Source organism: Callorhinchus milii, unplaced genomic scaffold (assembly GCF_018977255.1).
Source record: "Callorhinchus milii isolate IMCB2004 unplaced genomic scaffold, IMCB_Cmil_1.0 Scaffold6, whole genome shotgun sequence".
Classification (NCBI taxonomy): domain Eukaryota; kingdom Metazoa; phylum Chordata; class Chondrichthyes; order Chimaeriformes; family Callorhinchidae; genus Callorhinchus; species Callorhinchus milii.
The window spans coordinates 1,283,619-1,310,071 of record NW_024704747.1 but is presented as its reverse complement, the minus strand read 5'-3'; the positions used below and the strand labels follow the sequence as shown (position 1 = coordinate 1,310,071).

Here is a 26,453-nt window from a genome sequence, read left to right as displayed (position 1 = left end):
GTGTGTGTGTGTGTGTGTGTTTATGATTGTGTTGTGTTTTTGTTTGAAGACATAAGACTCCAGCAGTTACCCCAATGCACACCCTGGGGTCAGGACATCAGTATCGTCACTGGGGGCAGGGAACCCTCCCGCTCCGTTCCTGCTAACCCCGCGGCCCAAGCCCTAACGGGGAGGGTGGTCCTAGCTGCACAAACAGCAGGAAAGTTTGGCCAGACATTGATCTCAATGGGCAAGCTGTGTGGGTTCAGCTGGTTAGACTCCAGCAGATACCCCAACGCACACTCTGGGCTCCCCCCGCCACCCCCTCACCAAGCCTTGGCTCTTGCCAACCTGCGCCTAATACTCTCTGGAATTAGGTAAACTGGGAGAGAGGAGAGAGAGAGAGAGAGAGAGAGAGAGATTCCGACAATCTATCTCTGGGGTTTCTATGTGGAGGTGGGAGGCCTCTTGAGCAGCGGTGATGGGTGTCTTAAGAATCCAAAAGCAACAGAATTGTGGGGTCTGATGGGTTTCCGCTATTCCTAGAGAGCTGTTGATGGGACAGACTGACTGATATTATAAACGGTCTCGCTGTATTTCATATGTGACTCGCGCTTTTCACGAAGTCGGCACAGACACGACGGGCCGAACAGCCGTCCCTCTGTGCTGTATAATTCTATGATCGTGTGCGAGGCTTTGCTCTGCAGTGTGTGTCATTTTTTTGTACATATTTAATGTGAAACCGGTTGGTTCCTTTTGCGTGATGTCTCGGGTGATGTCTGAAGTAAAAGCAACGCTATGTTCCAGGTGTGGTCACTTTATTTGCTGGTGAAATAAACCCACGATGTTACGTTTCAAATACGCAGCCCCGCTAGGTTTGTGGGTCAGTCCGGCGCAGTGGGTAAAGCTCTCGTCTCCGAGTCAGGGTCAAGCGCCCCCACATAGTCTAAGATGACCCTCCGGTGGGACGAAACCTCAATCAAGTTTCCTTACCCCACCCACACCCCTCTGTTTACCCAGCAGTAAGTTTCACCAACAAAATTATACCCAGCAGTAAGTAGGAACCCGGTTGTTAATCGATTGGCGGATGGCTTTCCGGGGGGTGATACTCCCACCTCATTAAAATAATAATAATTTGGTCACTTAATCCACGACTGTTTGTGCCACGTCGCTGCGCGCAATTGGCTGCCGCGTTTCACCCACAAATTATACAGCCAGTGCACTTTCCAGTCTATTCTGTGAAGCGCTTTGAGGCGTCTGAACGCGAGATCAAAACGCAAGGGTTATCATTTATTATTAATAATAAATTCAGACTGGAAACGAGATGACTCCGAGGAGACGCTTGTAGATAGAGACGGACATGAGCTGCTAAATGTCCTACAGAGAAACATTTTCAGTCACTGAAAACAGCCGAAGGCTTGGAGTCAAAGAGCGCGGGTTCAGGGTGTGAGAGGTCAACGTCAGGACAGACACCAGGAAGTATTTCTTTACACCGATGGGAATTTAAAGGTTGGAGCAAGGTCACCAGGAAGGGTGGTTGAGGTCAGGACACTGGGACTCATTTAACCAACGGGTTGATGGGAGGATAAGGGTGGCTGGTGGTAGATGCTGGAAGGATGAGATCAAATGGGTCAAAGGACCTTCTTCATCCAAACCCATCGCTTGAGCTTGTGGACCAGTAGGGAAGAGTTTGGAAAGGAAAGCTTGGCCCGGTGCCAATATTGTGCCATTAGATGTCAGAGAAACCATTCCGAATGGGCCCCAAAACCCGGAGGCACTCTTTTCCCAGGAAACACCGGAATGGAACGGGAGTCGGGAATAAGTCCTCTCGACGCGAACCAATCCCTGGATGTAGGCGCAGTGAGTAGAATATATTCTTAAAGTTGACCTCGGCCTTGCCCCACTTCCTTCCAGGTCACGCCCGACCGTGGACCGTGGCTCAGTGTCGAGCTCCATCACTGGGACTCTGCCCTGAGTGGAGGGGCGCTGTGTAAATGCAAGTTGTTGTTGTTGACTTTGAGTTAGTAAGGCAGCCTTGCTGATTAAATGCCTTGTGACCTGTGCATCAGCCTGGTTCAGTGGTAGCGCTCTCTCTCTCTCTCTCTCTCTCTCGTCTCTCAGACAGAAGGTTGTGGGTTCAAGCCCCCACGTCAACAATCCCCCAAATAAAATTGGTCACTAGTTTTATGGCTGTTTGTGGGACGCCGCTGTGCACAATTATAAAATTAATGGTGAAATCTTAGGCTGGTTTCCTTCCTCCTCACGCCTCTGTGCGTATTTATTTACACATATTTACCCAGCGGTAAGTAGGAACCAGCTTGTTCGTTGATTATAATACAAAATTACATTTGTATAGTGCCTTGCATTTGATATCGTGCCTTATCATGTCTTTGAGATGCCTGAAAGCGCTTCACAGAATATACGGTAAGGTGTAGTGACTGTGTGTGCATTAGCTGCCGCATTTTGCCCCTCAAAACGCACAGTCGATCCACTTTACTGTGTATCCTGTGAAGCGCTTTGAGACGTCTCGAAGAAATTATAAAACGCTGTATCAAACGCAAGAATTATTATTATTATTATTATAGGGTTAAGAAAGGTATTTGCCACCAGAGGTCGACAGACGCCACTGTTACAGCCATAGACACATACATTCCAGTGGTGACATGAGCCGCCTGCAAACACATTGACGACATCCACACAAAATGGCATCTCTCTCTCTCGCTCTCTCTCGCTCTCTCTCTCTCTCCCCACCCCACCTTTGTCTTTCTCCGTAATCCAAGGATTTATCTGTCTGTAGGCCTATCTCTCAATCTAATAAGAATAATAATACCTTGCATTTATACAGCGCCTTTCGAAAAAAATAAGGGACTTATTAAGTGCCTTAGCGAATAGCAATTGATTTGGAAAGACAGTGAATGCTATTATGGAGACAAATGTGGCAGCTGATATGAGCTCGTGACGTGCCATGAAACATCAATGAGATTTGCGCTCTCTCTCTCTTTATACCTCTGGTTATTTATGTATCTTTCTTTCGATCTATCTTTCTGGCTCTTTTTGGTTTGCTTTCTGCAGCAGCCGCTCTTTCCGCCGGTCTGTCTGTCTTGTTCGTCTGTCTGTCTGTCACTTTTTAATCTTTCTCTCTGCCTCCCTCCGCCTCCCTGGCTTTTTCTTACTTATTCCATCCTCTGAATCGCTCGTTCACTCCCTCTCCACCTTTAAAGCCCACCTTAAAACCTCTTTGACCATATTTTTGGTCACACCTTCTCCCCCCTCTCACCCACCCTTTCAGAACCCCACCTCCCTCTTGTCTTGGTTGCCCAATCAATTGTGCCAGACCTACTTGTGGAGTCCAATCGTGTAGTGGTTCGAGGACCTGTGTTTGATTCCCGGGCAGGGCAAAACCTTCGGCAAGTTTCGATTAACAACCAGGTTCCTACTTAATGCCAGAGGCATGTGTGTGTGTGTGTGTGTGTGTGTGTGTGGAGTAAAGAAACTTGCCAAGGTTCCTCACTGACCCGCCCGGGAATCGAACCCGGGTCCTCTTGCTTGCGAGGCGAACGCTCTAACCACTAAGTACGGGAATCCACACGCAACGAAAAAGGCGTTTCACAGTCAAGTCTTATGTAACCAGTCGCCTTAATACATCGGATTGCTTCTGCCCTTCTGGTAAGCCTGGCTCACGCTGCAAGATCTGGTGTTGTTACGTAACCCCCTACACACACACACACACATACGCATTAATTGGTTCATCCACAACGGTAGCAACAATTCTTTAATCTGGCGGCCTGTTCTCTTTGCCACACCAATCCTCGCTCCCCTGACAACGCCACCGTCATTTACTACCCACTTATCTAACGCCTGGCACAGTCGCCCCCGGCTGCGCTCACAGTCACAGGCTCTGAGTGAACGACTGGTTTTTAATCTGATTGTCCAGACACCAGACCAGTCGCTGGGGGCAGGGAATGCTCCCACTCAGCTCCTGTTCACCCCGCAAGCCAAAGCCCTAAGGGGTAGGGTGGTCCTAGCTGGACAAGCAGCGGGAAAGCTGGCCAGACAGCAATATCAATGGCCAAGCTGCTCAGCATTAGCTGTGCAGTTTTAGTATTTTGTGGATGATAAGCGGCAGCCGATTGTGTCCCACAAACAGTCGTGGATTAAGTGACCAGATTTTGATTTGGGGCGCGGGGGGTGGGGGGGGGGGGGCACGAGGGAGGGATTATTACACCAGGAAATTAATATAGAGTCAATGTCTGATGATAATTAACACTAATATCAGATGATTTTTCACCGGAATAGACCGATTTAATGCAAACTGAGATTTCATTAGAATAGAAAGGCTTAATATCAGATGAGATTTGACTGTTTAGGAGGGATCTAAGGGAGGATTTTAAAATCCTGAAAGGTTTTATGAGGATAACCAGTGACTGATTAGTGACTCCCACTGGAGAATAAACCGGGAACAAGTCAGTGGGAACCCAGCCTTGTCACTGGGAGAGGTAAAGAGAAATAAATAATTTGGTCACTCGATCCACGACTGTTTGTGGGACGCTGCAGACGCAAAGATTATAACTAGGAGGTGTGGGATATCTCTCTCTAATGTGGGCAAAATACCCAGTCACTTTACGCTAAAATCCTGCGAAGCGTTTGAGACGTCTTGACGAGCTGATGGAAGCACTTTATCAAGTGCAAGGATTATTATTCGAGAGTGTCAGCACAAGCTGAGGTTATAACTTTAATACGGGAATGGGACACGTGTACTTAAAGAAAACAGCATAAAGGGATGCAGGGAGGGAAGGGAGGGCGGGGAGAGCAGGGGATGGGGGTGAGAGTACAGAGGTCCAGCGGGGGAGCGAGCCCCGGCACACAGTCAGCTTCGCAATGACAACTCTATTCTGAGTGTTGCTCTGACGAGATCAAAGGGAATTACTGGATTACTACTCTGGCCAAGCACAGACCGAGGATTTAACAAATGACCTGATTCGCTGTGTTTTAGTGTCCGTGTAACTTGATGTTTGAAGCTAAATATACAATGTCGATTCTCTCTCTCTCTCTCTCTCTCTATTTCTCTATCTCACTCTCGCTAACTCTCCATCTCTCTCTCTTTCTCTCTCAGTCTCTCCCTCTTTGTTTATCTCGTTCTTTCTGTCTCTCTCTCTCTCTCTCTCTCTCTCTCTGAGTCGTTCTCTTTGTCTCTTTCTCAGTCTGTCCGTCTGTCTGTCTGTCTGTCTGTCTGTCTCTCTCAGTCTGTCTCTCAGGGGCTCTCTCGTCTCTCAATCTCTTTCCCTCAGTGTCTCTCTTTGTTTCTCTCGCGGTCTTTCTCTGTGTGTGTGTGTCAATCTCTCTCTCACTCTCTCTCTGCTCTCTCTCTCTCTCTCTCCATCATCCTCCTGTGTCGGAATCACACACACACACACACACACACCAAACAAACACCCACACAAATGACAAACCAGTGCGGTTCAAATAAAATTTCCATCACCGCAAAAAAAAATTTAAAAAAATGTTTTTTTCAAAAAATCATTGCTGTTTTTTTTTGAAATAAATGGAATAGATTTTAATTTTAATTTGCGTGTTTGCTGGAGGCGCGAGCGAGGAAACCTCTACCCTGACAGCCTGAGTGAGAAAGCCTCTCTCCCTTTCAGCGAATAGTAATCGGTGCAACTAGAAACCGGTCGTCTCTCATCTCGGTCGAAATTTCCCGAAACAATTTACAAATTAAAATAAAACACACGCACGTGCGCACATTCCTCCCCTTCGCTCCCAGCACTCCCCACCCCCCCCCCACCCACACCCCCCCACCCCTTCCCCCTTCCGCACCATCCCCCACCCATGTGGCATAGCTTAGCTCTGTGCGATCAGCCACCGCCAGCTTATTGGTTGGAATTTGCTGCAGTGGTATACCTTGGCAGATCACAGGTTGACGGATCATTCCTGAGAGAAAGTGCGAGTCTCTTTGATAGACTCTGTGACTGGCGGAGGGGGTGGTGGTGGGTGCGGGGCTGGGTGCTGGTGGTCTAGACACCCCTATAAATAATGAGGCTGTGCACGCCGTTAATTCGTAATTAGGGGAGATTCGGAGTGATAGATGGCTCTCTGGGGGCTGATGACCATGTTTAAGGAGTTCCTGCTGAAGTCTAACCCTTTGCGAGGTTATTCTGTCCGGATTCGGGTGGTGAATCGAAGTAAGGACGAATATAAAATAACCGTCGCCCTTTTCCTGCAACTTATCCCTTTTCATCGACTTATTGGTGGAGTCCTGTAGCTCAGTGGTTAGAGCGCTCACCTCACAAGAGAGAGACCTGGGTTCGACTTCCGGGCGGGTCAGGGCGAAACCTTAGGCAAGTTTCCCTACTCCACACACACACACACACACACACACGCCTCTATTTACCCAGCAGTAAACAGGAACCTGGGTGTTAGTCGATTGGCGGATCGCTTTCCGGGGGTAATAATCCCTTCTCACACAGAAAAAAATAAGAATTTGGTCACTCAACCCACGGCTGTTTGTGGGACACTGCTGTACGCAATTGGCTGCCCACAAAATACACAGTCACTCCAATTTACAGCATATTGTGTGAAGCGCTTTGAGACGTCTCGATGACATGATAAGGCGCAATATCAAAGGCAAGGGTTATTATAAGACCTTCATGAACGCAGTACACCCACAGCGAGAGGTCAGGTGCTCAGGGACATCCATTTGTGAAATAAATCCCATCTTTGGCGGCTGTCAAATGGCAGCTCTCTTCAGATTAAATTGCCGAATGAGTTACACAGATTGGTTCCGGGCAGTCAGTTGGCTCTGTGTATTGCCGTTGTTGGCAAATCTGATCTGAGCCAAAAAAGCAACTGAGGTTACATTCGAATTCAATGTGCAATGCAGATAAGTGCTCAACCCTCAACATGACTGCTGAATGGGGCATCGCTTGCTTGAGCGTGGAGAGTCTCGTGATATTGCGCAGTCCTGCAGTATATTGGTTAGAGCAAGCGAGTGGACCCGGGTTCGATTCCCGGGCGTGAGCGAAACCATAGGCAAGTTTCCATACCAACTCACACACGCACACGCACACGCACGCCTCTGTTTACCCAGCAGTAAGTAGGAACTCGGTTGCTAGTCGATTGGCGGATCGCTTTCCGGGGAGTAATCATCCCTTCCAAAAAAACACAAAGAAACACAGCCCACAAAATTTACAGTGTGTCCTGTGAAGCGCTTTGAGACGCCTCAAAGCAACGATCAAATGCAACGATTATTACTATCCATCGGCAGATGTGGGTGCAAGCGACTCATTCCCCATTGTAGGGACTGCTATTCAGTCTCTGATTCCAATGTACAGCCCAGGACGCGGTTAGCTGTTGGCTACTCAAGGTAACCGTCGCTTTATCTCCGTCTCTATTGATTTGCCGAAGGTGAAAGAACAAGGAGAGTGGGGAAGGAAATTCACTGCAGCCCGACCTTGAGGCATTGTGTGTGGAGACATATTTGACGGTAGACAGAAAGAAAATACATATCCTTTTTTTTAACAAAAAACGCACTCCGCCACCACGCCGCGTATTTCTGAAACAAGACGCAATTTCGCAAGCGGAAGACTGTTTCGATTCGTTAAAACGGTTCGATACCCATAACCGGATCTGACGCAGCGCCTTATCACGTCGTCGAGACGTCTCAAAGCGCTTCGCAGAATGTCCGGTCAAGTGGAGCGACCGTGTGCTTTGTGGGCGGAACGCGGCAGCCAATTGCGCACAGCAGCGTCTCCCCCCCCCCCCCCCACACACCCCACACCGCACGCAAACAGCCGTGGGGTTGTTTTTTGGAGAGATTGTCACCCGCAGGAGAAGCTCTGGGGTCTTGTCGTGTTTTTGTAGAAAAAAAAGAAGGGGAAAAAAAATGCCCGAGAGGTGGGAGCTGGAGTGAGGAGAGGGTTGCCATGGAGACGGACCGGTCCCTGTTGCAGTGTGTACGTGTTGCTGTCACGGCTGAGATTATCAGCGGAAAGGCAAGCCGACGGGGGGGGGGTGGGGGTGGGGGCGGCATTTATGCGTCTCTCATACCCAGCAACACTCACAGAAACATCAGCCCCTCGTGTCTCCCTCACTCCCCCCCCCCAGCCCCACCCCCCCCCCCAGCGCAGCTCAGCCCAGCACCCGCCTTTGGGCTGCAGAAATGCGGGACCTGACGTGAGAAAGATCACCGGCCCCAATTAGGACATCTGGGGTTGGGACGCCAGAGGGCTGAGCAAAGCGCTTCACAGAATATACCGTAAAGTGTGGTGACTGTGTGTTTTGTGGGCGAGACGAGGCAGCCAATTGCGCACAGCAGCGTCCCCCACAAACAGTCGTGGATTGGGGTCAACAACATTTTCTTTGGGAGAGGGATTATTACCCCCGGAAACCAAACCGCCAATTGACTAACAACCGGGTTCCTACTGACTGCTGCTAAACAGAGGCGTGGAGTAGGGAAAACTTGCCTAAGGTTTCGCCCCGACTGGGAATCGGACCCGGGTCCTCTCGCTTGTGAGGCGAACGCTCGAACCCCTGAGCTACGGGATTCCACATAACTCATCCGGTCGGAACGACAGAGAAGGTGTGTTGGCAGCAAAGCTTCGTTCACTTGCCTCACGAGACCCTGCTCGCCCACACAACCAAAAACTCATCAGTGACTTTGGTCACATAATCAGTGAAGCCATCATCAGTCGCTCGCAGGCAGAGTCAATGCCAGACCTGCTGTCCCAAACTGATTCACTCTGGGAAAAACACACACACACACACACCCACACACTCACTGCAACGTGACTAATGAGTTCTGTTCAGCACAACATAAATATATTAAAAATGTGGCAGAAAAGGGTTTGGGGAAAGGGCAGGGGAATAGAAATAACAGATGGCTCTTTCGAAGACACAATGGGCCAGACCTGTAGCGCGTTGGTTACAGCACTTGCCTCGCGAGCGAGAAGACCCAGGTTCGATTCCCGGGCGGGGTGAAACATTAAGTGACACGCACTCCACACGCACACACACACACACACACGCACACACACACGCGCCTCTGTTTACCAGCAGTCAGTAGCAAACCCGGTTGTTAGTCGATTGCCGGATCGCTTTTCCGGGGGTACCGATCCCTTCGAAAAAAGAAATAAATGAATAATAATTTGGTCATTCAATCCACGGCTGTTTGTGGGGATCCTGCTGTGCGCCATTGGCTGCCGCGTTTCGCCCACCAAAAGAAGACGTGATGAGGCGCTGTATCAAATGCCATAAGGATTATTATTATTATTATTGTTATTAAGCATTATTTTGGGGGTGTGGGGGCAAGAAAAAGAAACGGTTGATATTTCTGTCCCTTTCCCCCACCCTCGGGCGGTCAGGTCAGCTGTCGCACCCCCTTGCAGGCCAAGTTAGGACATGTCACTTGGCACGTCAATGTTTTTTTTTGCTCTCTCTCTGCCCACTCCACAATAATTACATTTGATCCGGTGCCAGGAACATTGAGAGCCGCCACTATCGAGCGCTCTGCGTGAGGGGCAGCGAGTTGTTTTTGTTGGCGGCCAGAAATGTCACGCGGTCAACCACCAATTTATACCAGGAAAAGGCTACAAAAAAACACGCAGTCACTCCACTTTTACAGCGTGTCCTGCGAAGCGCTTTCAGACGTCTCAAAGACATGATAAGGCGCTGTATCATATGCAAGGATTATTATTATTATTAATATTAATATTATGTGACTTTGTGGCAAAATCCTAACCAGGCCAATGCTTCCCGTTGCTTTGTAGCCAATACTTCCTGCCCCAACCTCCAGCTCACAGACAATGTCGGATCAATCGACAAGCGGACTCACGTAGAGCCTACATTTCAGTCACCATTTCTACTTTTCTCTCCTTCTCGTCCTCTCTCTCTCTCTCTCTCTCTCTCCGCTAATCCAATTCAATCCCCAACACAGCTATTTTTGTGCCTCCCCCATTCTAATTGCCCGCAACTGAAATCTCCCTGAATAACTAATCGCTGAGTGCAAATTGTTTGCCACACAAAAAGAACATGACTCCACCAATAGAACCTGATGGATCCGACATTGATTTTGTGCAGTAAATCTGCACAATCCAATGCCATCCGTCCTGATTGCCCTGGAGATGGGTGGTGGGGGGGAAGGATGGAGGGGGGAGATGACCTCAGACCCTGTTGCCTTTGCCTCGATTGATCGCTATCCAGTAAATGCCTTTTCCACTCTCCCCTTCCCCCATGTCCGATTGTGTTTCAGGGATAACTCAGCTTTGGCTCAGGTCACAGCACACTTCCTGTTGGTTGAGAAGGTTGTCGGTTCAAGCTCTTACTTTGGAAGTTTGGGCTGATAGTCCAGATGGATTCTCCAGGGTGTACAGGGTGGGGGGTGGGGGGAAGAAGGGGTTTCACTGTCACAAGCATCTGATTAGCAGAGGAAACCTAAGGCAAATTTCCTTACTCCACACTCCTCTGTTTACCCAGCAGTAGGTAGGAACCTGGTTGTTAGTCGATTGGCGGATCGCTTTCCAGGGGTAATAGTCCCTTGNAAAAAAAATATATATTTGGTCAAGTCAATCCACGGCTGTTTGTGGGACGCTGCTGTGCGCAATTGGCTGCCGCGTTTCGCCCACAAACTATACAGTCAATCCACTTTACAGTATATTCTGTGAAGTGCTTCGAAACGTCTCGAGGGCGTGAGTGATAAGGCGCTATATCGACTGGAAGGATTATTACTATTGAGTTGTGTATCCAGCACGATGAATGAAATCAAAACCAAAGTCGCTGGGAACGCCCGGCCGGTCGGGCGGCATCTATGGAGAGAAGAAAGTGAGGCGGTGTTCCAGTTCGATGACCTTTCCCAGCCACGTCTGTTCTTATTTCAGATGTCCAGCGTCCGCAGGATTTGGCCCCTCATATGATGAACAAGTTTCAGTGTTCAATACCATGGACAGCGCCCACTCCCTCAGACACTCAGACCAGCACTGCGGAAGGTGTGCTGAAGGACTCAGTACCACGGAGAGCACCTTAGCTTCGCTCCAACCGCTCTCGCCACCTCCTCCAACCCTAATCGTAATAACCCTCGCATTCGAGACAGCGCCTCGTCACGTCCTCGACACGCCTCAAAGCGCTTCGCCGCCGTGCGTGGCGACTGTGCATTTTGCGGCCGAAAACGCGGTGGCCAATTGCGCCCGGCGACGTCCCCGCAAACGTTCCGTTGATTGAAGTGACCAAATCGTTATTTGTTTGTTTGTTTGTTTATTTTTTGAAGGGATTACTACCCCCCCCCCCGCCCCGCCCCGGAAAAGTGACTACCGTTTGATTAACAACCGGGTTCCTACTGGCCGGGAATCGAACCCGGGTCCTCTCGCTTGCGAAGGGAGCGCTCTAACCACTACGCGACAGGACTCCGCTTGTTACAGGACGCCGTTCGCCACCGCCCCTCCCCGCACCCATTCACAGGCCAAAGAGTTTCCATTTTGTTTGGTCGGCCGGTTATTAATGAGACAGCAAATCATTTCTGGACCATAATCGGTTCCAAAGCCACAACAATTACTAAAGATGGTTTTGAACCGAAAGCGTCATTTTCCATTTGAATGAGTATCAATGTTTTGGGGGGAGGAATTGTGCGGAATTGCCAATTATTGGAATTATAAAATGTATAATGTTTTGGTATATACTGGTCGGTGTCGTTGTCAGTTACTTTGTCATTGGCGGTAGTGTAGTGGGTTTGAGCCCTCGCTCGCCACGCAAACGAGAGGCCCTGCGTTCGATTCCAGGGCAGAGCGAAACCTTGGGCAAGTTTCCTTTCTCCACGCACCTCTGTTTGCCCAGCGGTAAGTAGGAACCTGATTAGTCGATTAGCAGATCGCTTTCCGGGGGGTAATAATCTGTTTAACAAAAAAAAATAATTTGGTCACTCAATCCACGACCGTCCGTGGGGACGCTGCTGCGCGCAATTGGCTGCTGCGTTTCATCCACAACATATACAGCCAATTCACTTTACGGCATATTCTTTGAAGCGCTTTGAGACGTCTCGAAGACGCGATAAGGCCCTGTGTCAAATGCCAGAATTTTTATTTATTTATTATTTATTATTACTGTATATTATTCATTATAATAATGCATTAACAATAACAGGAGTTTCTCCTGGTGGTCCTTAAATTAAAATTGGTCATTCACTTAATGACAGTTTGTATGATATTGCTATGCGCAAATTGGTTGCCACATAAATGCACAAAATCCACAGTCACCTTTACAGAATAACCCATGTGAAGTGCTTTAAGATGTCCCCCTGAAGTGAAAGGTGATATATCAAATTTAAGGACTATATTATTCTATCCACAGAGGGCTGTGAGAGTGAAAAACACTCCCCCACTCCCCCCACCACTCCCACCCCACCCACACCCAACCCCCCAATTCCAAAATCAATCGGGATATTTAACAAGCGACAAACATAGATAAGATACTTGAGAGGTAAAGGTTTCTACGGCTGTGGAGAAATAGCATGGAAATGGGATTAAAGTATCTGCTATGGTAGTACACTGGTGTAACAGGCTCAAGGGGCTGAATGGCCTCCCGCTAGTCTCTATTTTATGTGACAACGCATTGCCAATACCTCAAAACACCTCCCCCTCCCACCCCCTTACAGTAGAGTTATTTAGCTGCAGTGCAGTTTGTGATGGGTGGGTGGCGGGGAGACGGAGAGGGGGAAGGAAAAAGGAGGGTGTGATAGTGGGAACCGCTAAAAGATGTCGATCCAGGTAATCTGCCAGCTATTCGTGCTGTGCTGTCTCCGTTTATAGATGCCTGCGGATAAGGACTTAATCCATTATCTCTAACCGCTACGCAAGGACAAAGGGCCAGCTATTCTCGCGCTGGGCGAATGACACCAGCTCACGGGAATTAACACAGCACATCACACATCCTGTCCAGACGCACAGCCGTCAACCACAACCGCACACAAAACAAATACACAGAGAGCCTAAAATCGTTCACCTACAAACCCACCCACCCCAACCCCCCCCCCCAGCCCCGTCCCTTACCCACGTCTCAAACAAATAAAGGAGGCGAGAGAATCGGTTCATATTTCTTCGGTCTCATATATATATATTTTTTTGTTGTTCCTCCCGAGAAATGTACAATACAAAAAAAAAACCCAAAGGTTATTTATATTAACGGTTCGCTTCAACAATTGGCACGTTTTGACTGTTTCCGAGTCGAAACCAGGAAGTTTTACATTCAGATAAAGACATGATTTCGCTGAATTGACATGTGCAAAAGAAAATAAATCACAAGAGAAAGATGGTGTGTGCGCGTGTGTGTGTGTGTGTGTGTGTGTTCGAGGCAGTAATTTGACAACCACAAAAATTTCGCCCACAAAATACACAGTCGATTCACTTTACAGTATATCCTGTGAAGCGCTTTGAGACGTCTCGACGACGCGATAAGGCGCTGTATCAAATGCAAATATTCTTCTTATTAATCAGCATTACAGTTTCATTGTCCTCTATTGATATGCCCCTCCCTACATCAAGCCACAAATACTGCAGTGATTCTCTCTTCACAAAGGGCGGGCAAGGAGTCGGAGGGGGGGGGGGGAAGAAAAGCGAAATAATGCAATAACTAAATAAATATATGTATATTTATATATAATATATATATTAATTCACATTCTATCTACAGCACATAAGCAATGGCCTCTGGACTGTAAATGGGGCATCACCAATCACGATGAAATAAATATCACAGGGACGAAAGATTGGACATGCACTTTGCAATTTTTTTTGGTTCATTAATAAATAATAATTAACAATAAAAAAATAATGGGCGGAATAATTACACTCATCTCCAGCGCTGCGCGTGTGTGTGTGTTTTTTTTTAAGGAAACCTTTTTCTTTTTTTTGCCTGGTTTCTGAAAAGACATTAACACGTTTGCGAGTGAGAGATTTCTTCAATTTGCTGTGTGTGTGTGTGTGTGTGTGTTGTGTGTGTGTGTTGTGTGTGTGTGGACTGACTCAATCGCCTCGGAAATAGTGATCTCTCAAGTTGAGTCTTATACAGTATTTGAGTATTTTTCTCTCAACATTTCTTACATTCCTAGCAGAAGATTTCACCCCTTCCCTCCTCTCTCCCCACAACCCAATCCCCTAATAACACAAGACTATAGAACATCTCCCATTCAATTTCACTTCCCTCCCTCCCTCCCTCCCTTTCCTTCCCTTCCTTTTCCACACGCACCTTAAAATAAACCCGAAAAAAACCCACACTTAACGATCCAAGTTGATTATGTATTGTCCATTAGAGTCTCTGCTATTGGTTTCGTTCTTCAGGTCCTGAAACACCTGGGTGAAGAAATGAGGGTCAGAGTTGATCTGCAACATTTGGGCACTCATCACGTTGATGACAGCCAAACACCGCTCCCAGAAAGTTTCCTTGTCTACCTCCACCAGGAAGGGCTTGAGGGGGTAAGAGATCTCATTGCCCATGTAAGAGTAGGCCAGGTAGAGGCAGGTCAGGAAGGTGGCTTGCAGTTCAAAGTCACTGGCTATCTCCTCGTCCACCATCTCCCTGCACAGTAAGTACACAAAGACCACGTTGGCCGGAGTGATGAAGCCTTGGTCTTGCCAGCCCTGGATGAGGAGCGAGCGATCCACGTTTCTGAACCACAGTACTGGCTCGCTGGGATTCAGATGCTTGAGCTTGTAGCATCTCCTGCACAGAAAGTCACCCAGGCAGCGGAGAAGCTCCCCGGTGGACGCTTGTACCACTACCCGCCGTGGCGAGGTGTTGTGGCAGTGGTTGTTGGCCGGTTGTCTCTGCACAGACACCAGTTGCCTCCCGTTGGAGGTCCCGTTGATGGGCGCAGTGGGGGCCACGGGAACGGGCACGGGGATGGGCGCGGTGGGAGGGGGCTTCTGCTGAGGGCCGTTGAATTTGAGATCTGAGGAGATGGGGGCTGTCTGCTGCCCGTTTTTCCTGAGGTTCTCGCTGTTCAGGTGATCCACAGGGTTGCTCTTGGCCGGGCAAGGCAGGGCTGGGTTGACCTTCTTAGCATTCTTCTTCTTGGCTGAAGCAGCCACCAAACGCTTCCACGTCAGGGCTGAGATCAGCACCGAATGTTTCTTCAGACTTTTCTCCTTGGAGCTCTTAGCTCCCGCGTGTTGTCCATCCTCCCCAGTGCTCGCCTTGGTCTTGTTCTCTGGGGAGAGCGACAGCACAGCGCCCATCTTCAACTGGATGCCTTAGAGAGCGAGAGAGAGAGAGGAGAGACACCAGACGCAAGGACCACAAGGAGACTCTTCCTTCAGGCCCCTGCGGGCGAGGTTGGATGATGTCCAGATGTTCCTAAGGAAGGGGTGGGGGGGAGAGATCTGATGCTTTTCCCCTCCCAGAATTGACCAGCTACGAGCCTCTGGGGAAGTAAATTCCTTGGTCCTTTTGCTCTGAGAATGGAGGAGAGGGAGGGGACCGTGATGCTTTTCTTAACGGATTGGATGAGCTGGGAGCCTCAGGCTTCTTTGACTGCGGGAGAGGAGTGATGGAGGAGACGGAGCCTGGCTGTGCTTTGTTGCTTTGAGCGTTCCTCCTGACCTCTCTCTCTCTCTCTGAGATGCTGCCTACACTGGCTCTAGTCTTACCCACCCACCCAGCTGGGCTCCTGGCCATTGCTGGTTGGTTAGAGCCTTGGAGCCAATCATATAATCCAGATCAAAGAGCCTGGCCCGCCCTATCAGGGGGTGGGGGCGGGTCCTTAATGGACCAATTGAGACCAAGGGCTGGATTGATTGACACAGGAATTGGCCAACGATAGCTTGGATGGGGTGGAGGATGGGCTCTCAATGATTCTCACCAACCAAGGACCAGTTAGGGACAGTGGATACCTTGATGGACACCAAGAATGGCCCAAATAAAAACCCTACACCCGTTGATTTACTTGTGAAACAGCCAATTGGAAATGCAATACAGAGCCATCTCACACACTCTCTCTCTTTCTCTCTCTCTCTCTTTCTTCTTCTCCTCCTCCCACCTCCAAGCCAATCCAGAGCAAGGCTGGGGTTGATGGACACACAGAAGGAGCCAATCGAGGCCAAGAACCAAAGCAGTCAAGGCAGGTTGATGGGTTGGAGAGAGGATGGGACCTGATGGCCCAATGGGGGAACGAGGGTTGAGATGATGGTCAGGACAGGGCACCAATGACTTGGTAGAAGTTGGTGATGAATGGGTTGCTGGGCCAATTGGAGCCAAAGCCAAGGGGTATAGTGGGTAAGGAGGGGCTCCTTGGCTGTTGGCTTCTATCTGGTGCTGATCATCTGGGCTTTTCTGCAGAGAGAAGCCAATTATCCTAATGATGTAATAGATTTGATTGCAACAGCTCCTGTATTTTTTTTGCTGCGTTTATTTTTTTATTGCTGGAAACAAAATTCCTCAACTGTTGGGTACCAGCGCCTTTCACGGAGGATGTCTCCAATAATATGTATTATCAATAAACCTTGCATTTGATGCCTTATCACCTCATTGAGGCGTCTCAGATAATATATAATCATCATAATAATAATAATAATAATAAGCCTGGCTTTCGATACAGAGCCTTATCACATCGTCGAGACGCCTCAAAGCGCTTCACGGAATATGCTGTGAAGTGAACTGTATTTTGTGGGCGAAAGGCGGGAGCCCATTGCGCACGGCAGCGTCCCACAAACAGCCGTGGATTGAGTGTCCAAATTATTAGGGTTATTTAATTTATTTTGGGGGGGGATTATTACCCCCCCCGGAAAGTGATCCGTCAATCGACTAACAACCGCTGCCAGCGGCGCGTGTGTGGAGTAAGGAAACTTGCCTGAGGTTTAGCCCTGCCCGGCCGGGAATCAGATCCAGTTCCTCTCCCTTGTGAGGCGGGCGCTCTAACCACTGCGCTACGGGACTCAAAGCGCCGCTTCACAGGCATACTGTGAAGTGTAGTGACTGTGTACTTTTGTTGCTGAGGCTTGGAGCAGGTCGGAACCCCCTTGCGTGCATAGAAATGTGGGCACAATTCAACTCATTGTGTCCGTGTCGCGCTGCGAACAAAAGCATCAGAAGATAGGCTGGTCCGAGCTGGACAAGCCATGGCATTCTGTGGGATGTTAACTGTTTAAACTCCAGCAGGTACCCCGACCGCAAGCAAGCTTCCCCTTCCCCCAGCCTGGGCTCTTACCAACTTGCACTTAAACTCTGCTGGATTAGGAGACTAATCCTGGACTATATCTTGAACCAATCCTCAAGGATTAGATAAACAGGGAGTTTCCCTCCCGAGAGAGAAAGAGAGAGGGGGGGAGGGGGAAATGCACATTGCAATGCAGACACACAGAAAACAAACACAGTCAGCACTAGTCTGCTTCTTGTACCTTGTCCTATCCATCCCACTCCATTGCAATCAAATTGTAGAGCCTTGTGGCGTAGCAGTTAGAGCGCTTGCCTCGCAAGCAAGAGGGCCCATGTTCTATCCCCGGGCAGGTGAGGCGAAACCTTGGGCAAGTTTCCTTACTCCACACACACGCCCCTGGAAGTAATCGTATTAGGATCTTCAGGTCAGTTATAGATGTATACGTGGATGTGATTACAAGGCAGTAATCTCACTGGAGGTTTATAAATGTTATTAACAGAAATAATCCTTGATGCATCACCAAAACACCTCAAAGCGTTTCATGGGGCATCTCGGTTGTGTGGAGTCCCGTAGGGCGGAGGTTAGAGCTCTCGCCTCGCACCGAGAGAGCTTGGGTTTGATTCCCAGTCAGGACGAAACCTTGGGCCAGTTTCCGTACTCCACACTCACACACACACACACACACACACACACACACGCGCCTCTGTTTACTGCAGTAAGTAGGAACCCGGCTGTTAGTCGATTGGCGGGTCACTTTCTGGGGGTAATAATCCCTCCAAAAACAAAAAAATTTGGTGACTCAGCCCACCACTGTTTGCTGGACGCCTTTAGCTGCCACGTCGCACTCACAAATACACAGTCACTCCACTTTACAATATTTTCTGCGAAGCGCTTTGAGACGTCTCGGCGACGCGACAAGGGGCTCCGTATCAAACGCAAGGACCATGACTATTGTTATTAATCACTGTGAAAAGCGCTTTGAGATGTCAACACACGTCGATGGGGCACCGACAGGGATTTCAGACCAGAAACAGAGATATGATATAACAGTAAATTTATAAATTTGTATTGTGTTCACTGTGAATAAATAATTTTCTTTACCGCTGCCCTCTGGTGCCCACGTCTTGGCATCGCATGGTGACCACTGAGAAGATTCAAACTAAATGAGGAGAGAGAACTGTATAATAATTATAATAATAATACACCTTGCATTTGATAGAGCGCATTGTTATTATTATTATTATTATTATACCTCTGTACCTTTGCAACTCAGGTCTAAGCGCCTTCGGACAGCGCCCGGGGCAAAACCTTAGGCAAGTTTCCTTACTCCTCACGCCCTCTGTTTACCCGGCGGTAAGTAGAACCCGGTTTATTGGAGGATCGCTTTCCGGGGGTAATAATCTCTTTTTTTTATATAAGGGAGTCACCGTGAAGGAAGAGGGAAGGACAGAGAGGGGGGGCGGGGGAGGAGAGAAGGATTAATAAAGGCCAAATGGTCTTGGGACTGAGACGGGGGTGAATTTGGGGACCTCGGAGAGAGGTAGGGAGAGAAACTCTTGAGTTAAGTCCGATGGTTTGTGAAATGACAGAGCAAGCGATGCAGGCTGCCGGTTATCAATGCGAGAATTAATGGAGATTAAAGTATAAACAGCTTATGAAAATATAAACCCACTAACTCTCACCGGGTAACTTGAGGATGTGCGGCTATTATTAACTTCTGTGGTTAACCTCCAAATCTCACTCCAATGTCCTCCTCGGGAGGGGAGGTCAGTGGGGTCCCCTTGGAGCTGAACTGCCTCTAAGGTGACCTGTTTGGCAACGGAATGTGGGGATCGAGCCCCCCCCCCCCCTACTCTGTGACAGTCTCTAGACTGGTTCCTGAGCCAGGAGGGTGGGCAGTGTCCCAGGGCGCTCGCTGCTGATGGCAGCACAGCCCAGCCCGGCCCGGCTCATCGGCAGGACCTGGAAGGGCCGACCAGTCACTGGGGGCAGTGAATCCTCCGCCCTCAGCTCCTGGTAACCCCACAGCCAAAGCCCTAACTGACGGGGAGGGGGGTCCTCGCTGGACAAGCAGCGGGAAAGCTTGGCCAGACAGCGATATCAATGGCCGAGCTGTGTGGGTTTAGCCGGTTAGACTCCAGCAGTGACCCCACACACACAGTCTGGGCTCCCCCTCAAGCCTTGGCTCTGGTCAACCTGCGCCTGATACTCTCCTGAATTAGGTAAGCGGGGGGCGTCCCTCCAGGGAGAGAGAGAGAGAGACAGAGAGAGCGCATTCCATTCCAACAATCTACCTCCGGGATTTCCATGTGTAGGTGGATGCATGGAATTAATTCTCAGTTAAATTTGGCTTGGAGACCCTTAAACACGGTGATGGGTTTCCGCGTGGGTCAGACACGCGGCTGACGGGAAAAAAAACAACCTCTTAATACCCTTACTTCCCACGGATCTATCCATCGCCTTAANTTTTTTAAGAGAAGGGAATTTCTCTCTGACCTTGTCCTGGCCAACAATCCTCAGGATTAAAATCGCTGGTCGTTCACTTCATGGCTGTTTGGGGAACGTTGCTGGGCCCAAATCTGGCTGCGGAGTTTGGCCCCCAAAATATACGGTCACGACACTTTACGGTGTATTCTGTGAAGCTCTTTGAGACGTCTCGAAGACGTGACTGAGGAGCTGTATCGAACGCAAGGATTATTCTTATCATCACGAATCCTGTGAGGCGCTTAGAGAAGTCCTCCCGACGTAAATGGCGCTGTAGCAAATGCCAAGATCCCGATTGTTATTCTATCAAACGCTGCCCGGAAAAAAAATAAAATTCTCTTGCGCAACTTTTATCGCTCCAGTAGATGGTGATGTTTGCCAACAAAGCCCCAACCCGTAACCCTGGGCCTCCCGATCGGCCAAGTGTTGAGAGGACCTGTCAGCGGGGACAAGAGGGAGGTGTGTACTGACATTTAATAACTCGCCTGATATCACAGTAATATCCATCGCGGTGACAGACACCTCCTTTCATCTGCGATCTCGAATCATACCCAACCCAGCAAAGAAGTCAGCCACTGAAATCACCAGCTGTTTCGCTCAACAGATGTTCCGACGTTCAGAGCGGCTTTGCCATATAAAGGCAGAGAAGCTGATCTCCCTCCCTCCCCCCCACCCCCCCCCCCCCCCACCCGCAGCCAAGCGAGACTCCAAAACAGGAGCACATGCACTCAAACCCCCTCGGGTGGCAGTGAGGAAGAACTTGCCTTCTGCGTAGCCCGTCAACTGCAAGCCAAAGCACGTCTCAAAGTGCTCCACGGCATTTTTGGGTCAAAGTGTAGTGACTGTGTGACTTGTTGGCGAACGCCTGTGGGGTGTATAACAACACACGCTGTACGCCAACAAGAACGTGTGTTAATAATAATAATCCTTGCATTAGGTGTAACGCCCTATCACGTCGTCTCAAAGCGCTTCACAGAATACGATGTAAAGTGGAGTGACTGTGTGTTTTGTGGGTCAAATAAAGTTGCTCTTATAAAACGCCCCTTTGTGGAGGATAGCATCTGAGAGCGTCTCACAGTGGAAAGAGCAGGGAATGGGGTTAGAGTACAGAGCTCCAGTGGGGGAGCGAGCCCCAGCACAGACACGATGGGGGGAGAGAGAGAGAGAGAGAGAGAGCAGGGAATGGGGTTAGAGTGGAGAGCCCCAGTGGGGGAGCGAGCCCCAGCACAGACACCATGGGGAGAGAGAGAGAGAGAGAGAGAGCAGGGGATGGGGTTAGAGTAGAGAGCCCCAGTGGGGGAGCGAGCCCCAGCACAGACACGATGGGGAGAGAGAGAGAGAGAGAGAGAGGGAGAGCAGGGGATGGGGTTAGAGTAGAGAGCCCCAGTGGGGGAGCGAGCCCCAGCACAGACACGATGGGGGGAGAGAGAGAGAGAGAGCAGGGGATGGGGTTAGAGTAGAGAGCTCCAGTGGGGGAGCGAGCCCCAGCACAGACACCATGGGGAGCGAGAGAGAGAGAGAGAGAGAGAGAGAAGAGAGAGAGTAGGGGATGGGGTTAGAGGAGAAAGCTCCAGTGGGGGAGCGAGCCCCAGCACAGACACCATGGGGGGTGAGCGAGAGAGAGAGAGAGAGAAGAGAGAGAGTAGGGGATGGGGTTAGAGGAGAAAGCTCCAGTGGGGGCTGTTCAGGAACACCTGAAAAAACCACATGTCGCTGCGAGAACGTGCACTCACTCAGACCTGACGTCTCGGAGCTGATAACATTCTCTCTCTCTCTCGCTCTCTCCGCGCGGGTTGTGTAATGGATACCGTGTTGTCCATCAGATCAGCCAGTGAATGGCTCCCTTTATTGGGCTTGGACTCGGGCCACAAGTGTGTCAGTCAGTCCCAACAGAGGTTATTAGGCTGTGGCAACTGATGGCCGGGTTACCGACCATCACTAACAAGTTGGGAGGATTCACATGATAATAATCCTGGCGTTTGATACAGCGCCTTTATCCCGCGCCTTGGGACGTCCTCCCGACGTGAAAGGCGCTCTACAAATGTTACCGCCCGTTGTTGTTGTCGTTGTTTTCACGTCTGCGCGACGTCTCAAAGCGCTTCACAGCTAAAGTGAATGGACTCGGGCAATTTGTGGGCGAAACGTGGGAGCCCATCGCGCACAGCAGCGTCCCCACAAACTGTCTTTTGTGTCTGTGTGTGTGTGTGTCTGTGTGTGTGTGTGTGTCTGTGTGTCTGTGTGCGTGTGCGTCTGTGTGCGTGTGCGCGCGATTGCTTGCGAAGTGGATTGAGTGACTAAATGATTAATAATATTAGTACTTTTCTCTTTTTTGAAGGGATCATTACCCCCGGAAAGCGATCTGCCGATCGACCAACAACCGGGGTTTTCCTCCGCATTGCGAGGTAAGCAGTCAGTCCACTTTACAGTGTACCCTGTGAAGCGCTTCGAGTCGTCTCAACAACGTGATAAGGCGCTGTATCAAACTCGAGGATTATTATTATTATTATTATTATTATTAAATCTGAACATTAAGGTGCAGTTCCCGGTAAATTGCTGCAAGGGGGCAGCAATATCATTGGTTTCTGGCTCAGCGTTGCAAAGCTTCGCTTGCTATTTTAAAGACTTATCGAGCGGCCAAACACGCATTAACCGGCTCAGCTGAAACACTGACTCCTGCTGAATCTTCCCTCTCGTTCCCTGATTTATCATTCGAGTCTGGAGCCCGGTGTATTATTGCTGGCCTCCGCAAGGCTGCCATTACTGGCTCGCCTTGTTTTTCTTTCAGACCTTCTTTTTTTGAGGGTGGGGAGAGGGGGAAAAAATGTTCTTCTCGCTTGCAAAGGTTTTTGAACTGGAGCTTCGTGGCTCCTGAATGCAATGAGGAAATGTGGGACCCTATAGGTCTATGTCTGATGGCATGTGCGTGCGCGTGCGCGTGGGAGTGTGTTTGTGTGTGTATTTGTGCGTGTGTGTTTGTGTGCGTGTGTGTTTGCGTGTGTGAGAGAGTGGGGTGAATGAAATAAAAAAAATCAGAAGTTTAGGAGTGTGCGTTTGTTTTATATGATGCGAAACATGATAATAATTGTGGAGCATCGCTGTGCGGAAACTGGCTGCCGGGTTTGCCCACAAAACAGCCGTGGATTGAGTGACCCGTTGTTTTTTTTTTGTGTGAAGGGATCATTGCCCTGGAAAGCGATCCCTCAATCGAATAACAACCAGGTTCCTACTCCCCGCTCGGTAAACAGAGGAGTGTGGAGTAAGGAAACTTGCCCCACCCGCCCGGGAATCGAACCCGGGTCCTCCCGCTTGCGAGGCGAGGATCTCGCTACGGGACTTCTTACCTCTGTGCCGTGTTTGTGTGCGTGTGAGTGTATTTTTCAGACGGACTTTGAAGATCCCACAGCCCTGATTGTGAGCTGAGACGTTGTTTTGGGGGGCGGGTGGGGGCCGGGGACAGAAGATACAAAGAGGGAAAGGAAAATATTTCAGAAAACGGAAAGAATGTAAGTCTTAAAAATAGATAAATATTGTGGAACCAGCAGGGGCAATGGTAATAAATGGTCATTAATGTCAGCCTGTTCCCTCCCTTCAAACCCAGCGCAGATGATGGAATCATTCTGGTTCCACTGGATTCCACAACAGCTTCCCACTGTGTCTGTCTCTCGGTGTCCCTGGCCAGCAATCCTCCAAACTACTCACTCCTTCCCCCCCCCCCCCCCCACCGCTGACCTTGCTCCGCAGCGAGTTGGCTGCCGAGTTTGCCCCAAAGTGCACACACAGTCACTACACTTGCCAGCTTTTGCCCGCGACGCACTTTGAGACATTTTATGATGATGATAATAATAATAACAACAACAACACTAATCCTTGCATTTGATGATCCGGCGCCTTGTCACCGTCGTTGAGACGTCTCAAGGCGTCAACACTAAATGCTGTAAAGTGTAGCGACTGTCCATTTGGCGAAACCGGCGCCTTGCCAAACGTCCCCCCACTCATTTTTTCGGAGGGATTATTACCCCCCCACCCGCCCCCCCCGGAAAGTGATCCCCCGATCGACTAGCAACCGGGCTCCTGCCTACGCTGGGGTAGACACAGGCGTGTGTGCGTGGAGTGAGGAAACTTGACGAAGGTTTCGTCCTGACCCGCCCGGGAATCGAACCCAGGTCCTCTCGCTTGTGAGGCGAGTGCGCTAACCGATACGCTGCAGGAGTGGAACGGGCTCGATGGGCTGAATGGCCTCTTCCTGCGCCTTGCTCAATTTTCCTTCAGTTCGTCCCCACGTCCCAGCTATTGGCCAAACAATTCCCCCAAAATACCTTTGCTTCTGAATTCCCCCGTGACTGGCTGTGAGTGCCAACACAGGTGGTGATGACTTGTTGAGCCACGCCAATGGTATTTGTGGGCTGTGTGTCTCACACACGTTATTATGTGCTCATCTTACACACCAACCCTGTCCGACCTGTTCTTGCACACGCTTTTTCTGTGCTTTTCCGCCGAGCTGAACTGTACCTACCTCCAGACTCCGATCTGTGCTGTAGCTCCCAGCTATCTGTCTGCGAGATTAATGGTTCCTATTACCTTGGTATAATAAGGTCTCCAATCAGAAAATTGAGAGTGATACAATTAGCAATAATGGCAATAATTAATAATTGTAAGAAGAAATAAAATCAGCTGTGTCTGTCTGACACATGTGGAAACCCGTCACCGTGCTTTAGAGTATCCGAACCAGGCTGAGTTCCATTGCATCCCACCTACGCACGGAAATTCCCGTGTTTGGATTGGAATATACTCTCTCCCTCCCTCTCTCTCTCTGGAGGTACTTATCCTGTTTACCTAATTCCAGAGAGTATCAGGCGAAACTGACCCTGACCTGGGAGTGTGGACGCACAGTGTAGAGGAGCTTTACTGTGTCTCTAACCCTGACCTGGGAGTGTGGACGCACAGTGTAGAGGAGCTTTACTGTATCTCTAACCCTGACCTGGGAGTGTGGACGCACAGTGTAGAGGAGCTTTACTGTGTCTCTAACCCTGACCTGGGAGTGTGGACGGACAGTGTAGAGGAGCTTTACTGTATCTCTAACCCTGACCTGGGAGTGTGGACGCACAGTGTAGAGGAGCTTTACTGTGTCTCTCACCCTGACCTGGGAGTGTGGTCGGACGCACAGTGTAGAGGAGCTTTCCTGCGTCTCTCACCCTGACCTGGGAGTGTGGACGCACAGTGTAGAGGAGCTTTCCTGCGTCTCTCACCCTGACCTGGGAGTGTGGACGGGATGAACAAACATGCTCTTTAAATGAAGAGAGTTCTGGTGCAGATACAGAGTGTTTGTGTGACGGTACGAGAGGAGACAGGAGCCAATGTGAGCTTCTCTCTAACAGCCGGCAGCTGCTCACAGAGCAACCTTGGCCCAGAGCCAGGCAGGAGCCCCCATCTCTGAGATCCGGAGGGTGGATGCAGGAGAGGGGGTGGGGGGGGGGGGGGGAAGGAAAATATCACAGAATAAGGAAAGAATTTGAGTCTTAAATATAGACAAATATTGTGGAACTGCAGGGGTTGTGTGAGAATAAATGGTTATTGGTGTCAGCCTTTCCCCTTCTCTGGCCCAGTCTGGCACAGGGCATTTTGTAACTTATACGACTGTTTGCGGGGACGTCACTGTGCGCAATTGGCTGCCACCCTACGCCCACAAAACACACAGTCACTCCACTTTACAGTGTATATTGCGTGAAGCGCTTTGAGACTTCTCAACGAGGCAATAAGGGAGACGGCAAAAAAAAAAACGAGATTGCAAACCAGACTGGAAACAGCCGGAGCTAAATAGCCACTTCTGGTGGACAACTGAAGCTCTCGGTTTCATTATAATATAATATTATAATCCTTGCATTCGACACAGCACCTCATCACGTCATTAAAAAACACAGAGGGGCAGATAAAAACGCTGGTAAAGCTCTATTTTGTAGTCAGTGTTTTTTGCGTGATGACGTTTTAGTTGTGAATACCACATTTTAAACCCTACTGCTCGCTTCCCTTCAACCAGATTGCAACGCTCTAGCGTGATAGTCCTTATCTGGAGCACTCGCCTCGCAAGCGAGAGACCGGGGTTCAATTCCCGTCGAGCGAAACCCTGGGCAAGTTTCCTTACTCCACACGCCTGATGATAATCCCTCAAGGACAAAAAAAAAAACAACCACAAAATTAGTCACTTCAATCCACGACTGTTTGTGCAACGCTGCTGCGCGCGATTGGCTGCTGTGTTCCGCCCTCCAAATCTGCAGTCACTACACCGTGCAGTATGTTCTGCGAAGCGTCCGGAAGACGTGAAAAGCGCGATGTCAAACGCGAGGGTTATTATCATTATTGGTGTATGTATTATGTCTGTACGTACACGCGCGCTCATTAGAGGTGTGTGCGCGTGGAATTGTGTGGGGAATCCACAGGGCGGCACTGCGGAGCTGCCACTATCGCTGAGGCTTCATGTTACCTGAGCGCAGGTGAGGAGATAACATGACTATTTGCAATTTAAATCGATTTGCAATTCAAAAGGCAAATAATCCCTTGGACAGTGAGTGCCTTTACACCCCCCCTCCCTCCCTCCCTCCCTCCCTCCCAACCAGGGCAAGGGGGAAACGGGGTGGCAAAATGATGGGCGGCCCCCCCTGAATTAACATGATTCACGTCCACTGTAAGTAAGTGACTCCAAGGCGCCTCACGGCGCTTCACCGGATAGACTGTAAAGTGTGGTGACCGTGTAGTTCGTGGGCAAACGTCAGCCGGTCGCGCGCAGCGGCGTCTCGCCCGCCATCAGTCTTTTGTGTCTGTGCGTGTGGGAACTGAATGACAAGTGACACAGTTGGGAAGTGTC

The 26,453-nt window shown here is 49.7% G+C and overlaps 1 protein-coding gene across 1 annotated transcript; it reads right to left on the bottom strand.

Moving 5' to 3' along the window:
- Window positions 1-14,051: 14,051 nt before the first annotated feature.
- On the bottom strand, window positions 14,052-15,568 carry cdk5r2a (cyclin-dependent kinase 5, regulatory subunit 2a (p39)). Its single transcript, XM_007908513.2, has one exon. It carries the CDS (start codon window positions 15,192-15,194, stop codon window positions 14,235-14,237), a length of 960 nt encoding a protein of 319 aa, XP_007906704.1. The 5' UTR covers window positions 15,195-15,568; the 3' UTR covers window positions 14,052-14,234.
- Between the last annotated feature and the right edge of the window lie 10,885 nt (window positions 15,569-26,453).